This window comes from Oryza glaberrima, chromosome 5 (genome assembly GCF_000147395.1).
Source record: "Oryza glaberrima chromosome 5, OglaRS2, whole genome shotgun sequence".
NCBI lineage: Eukaryota > Viridiplantae > Streptophyta > Magnoliopsida > Poales > Poaceae > Oryza > Oryza glaberrima.
Genome location: NC_068330.1, coordinates 17,338,708 through 17,341,235, shown reverse-complemented (window position 1 = coordinate 17,341,235; position 2,528 = coordinate 17,338,708). Strand labels below are relative to the sequence as shown.

Below are 2,528 nucleotides of genomic sequence, written 5' to 3'. Positions count from 1 at the left end.
TGCAAGCAAGTACTCCTGGTGGCTTTGCGTGAGTTTTCATGAAATCTGGTATTCGATCTTTGCTATCAATGAAGTGTACTTCTCTTACGGAAAATTATTTTAAACTCTCGAGGGGACATCTTCTCGTTGTTTGCATGTCATCCAAATAGTTTAATTTGTTTTTTCGTTGCAACATATATAAGCTGAATTTTAACTTACGTGTTTGTGGAGTAATTTATTATATATTAATATATATTCTTAAAATTTTTTTCATAACCATTTAAATGACATGTAAATAATAAGGATGCGAGTTTAGAATCCACTCTCCTCCTCTTACTAGTACAACATTCCAAACGATGCCAAACTGGACGATGAGCTCCACCGTCGTGCCATCGATGATTGGCAGGTCTAGGACTCTAGGTCGTGTAGCAACTAGTCGGATTGATCGAGCAGTTCCGCAGGCTGCAGCCGATCCATCTTGGGATCCACTTGGTGAAGATCTTCGGCACCGAAATCCCAATCACAGAGACTCACTGCCCGTAGTAGTACACACTACACACTACTCCCTCCGTCAAAAAAAAAAAAAAAAGACAAACCCTTATTTCCATGCCCAATGTTTGACCGTCCGTCTTATTTAAAAAAAATATGAAAAAAAATTAAAAAGACAAGTTACGTATAAAATATTAATAATGTTTTATCATCTAACAACAATGAAAATACGAATTATAAAAAAATTTCATATAAGACGAACAGTCAAAGTTGGACACAGAAACCTATAATTTATCTTTTTTTAGGACGGAGGGAGTACTAGTCCAGCTTCACACAAGTTCCGAGGCCCACTCGATCGATTGCCTCCAAAACCGCAGCATATATACGGACTCCCTCCAAAAAGAAATTTCCCACCACTTCACTCGATCACCACTACCCCCACTCGCTCCCTCCTCCAAAGGCGAGCTCAGCTCGATCTCCTCCGCGATCCCGATGGAAGCCAGCCACGCCCACCGCTCCTCCTCCGAAACCCTAATGGCCGCGCTCCTCTCGTCGTCGGTGCCTGCCTCGCGGCTGCTCCCCTCGCTCGCCGCCGACGCGCGCCGGCTGCGCTGCCGCCTCGCGTTCCTGCTGCTCTCCCCGCCGCACTTCTCCCGCGCGCTCGCGCGGCTCCGCGCCATGTCGCTGCCTTCCAAGGCCGAGCTGCTCGGCCGCGTCCTCATCCGCTCCCTCCTCCTTCTCCTCCCCGCGCTGTCGCCTGACGGATCGCACCACCTGCTCCGCATCCCGGCTACCGACCTCGACGCCGCGATCCTGCTCCTCGCCATGTGCGACTCCTACTCTCCCCCGGCCGCGGCGTCGTCTTCCTCCCCTTCTTGTTCTTCCCCCGTCGACTGGCACGCGCTGCTCGTCGACGACGCGGTGGGCTCCGCGCTCTCCATCTCCGGCCTCGGCGCCACGCCGTGGGCGTCGCTCGCCCCCTACGTCGACGCGGCCGCCAAGTGCCGCCGCTTCGCTGACGTCGTGTCGCAGGAACGCGTGGCGGTCGGCGGCGGGAAGGACGGCGAGTGGCGCGGCGGGGCGTCGTACGCCGCCGTACTGGCGATGCCCCCCGCGGCCGGGGACGGCGCGCCGTGCGCGATCTGCAGGGAGGAGATGGTGCGTCGCGGCGGCGGGGGCGTGTGCGCGCTGCGCCCGTGCGGTCACCGGTTCCACTGGCACTGCGCGCTCCGGTGGCTGGCGCGGCGGAACACCTGCCCTTGCTGCCGCGCGGAGCTGCCAGCGGAGGAGGCGCGCGCCGAGACCCGGCGGCTGTGGCGGGCGGTGGAGAGGATGGCAGCCGGAGACGACAGCGTCGGCTGTGCGTGACAACGTCGGTTGGCGCAGAGCATGGCACAAGGGAGAAACCCGTTTGGATGCATTTGAGTGTCTCGGACTTCAGGCGCAAGTACTGGTGTCAGATTCGCGGATGGCGAAATTAGCGGTGGACCCGTGGTGTATACACGCAATATGATGTGGAATTTTTGCTGATAAATCATGAAATGAAATAAACCAGATATATTGTATATACATTACTAAATACATAGCCAGTGGAATGTTGGTTAAGTTTTTGTTTATGATAGTATATGATTAGTCTGCAAATGATGGGTGTTTTTTTTTTGAGAACCCAAATGATGGGTGTTTGATTTTGTGTTAGTAGCTTCTTTGGGTTCGGGAGAGAAGGTATACGTAGGTATCTTCCTTTTGCAGCTTAATGTCTGCCTTTTATGCTTTTTGATAACGGTGTGCACGCATAGCCTTAGAAAAATAGGGTAATACTATTTCGCCGAAGTAGTGATTAATGTTATTGGCATGGACTGGTGGATCCCATATGTCACATTCGACTGTTTATCCTAGTAGAAATTAAGACATGTAGATATTAATTAGTGATCTACTATGATCAAAGAACAAATACGGTATCCATCAGTTTTCACATTATCCTGAGATCGATCACATAACTCGGATGTGAGATGACCACACAATTTATAATCTATTATGGAACAGAAAGTACTTTGCACCCA

General features: G+C 51.5%; 1 protein-coding gene across 1 annotated transcript; it reads left to right on the top strand.

Annotated features, from left to right (window-relative positions):
* Positions 1–883: 883 nt before the first annotated feature.
* Positions 884–2,254, top strand: LOC127774687 (E3 ubiquitin-protein ligase SGR9, amyloplastic-like). Its single transcript, XM_052300972.1, has one exon. The coding sequence runs from the start codon at positions 961–963 to the stop codon at positions 1,834–1,836; it is 876 nt and encodes a 291-aa protein (XP_052156932.1). The 5' UTR covers positions 884–960; the 3' UTR covers positions 1,837–2,254.
* Positions 2,255–2,528: the final 274 nt, after the last annotated feature.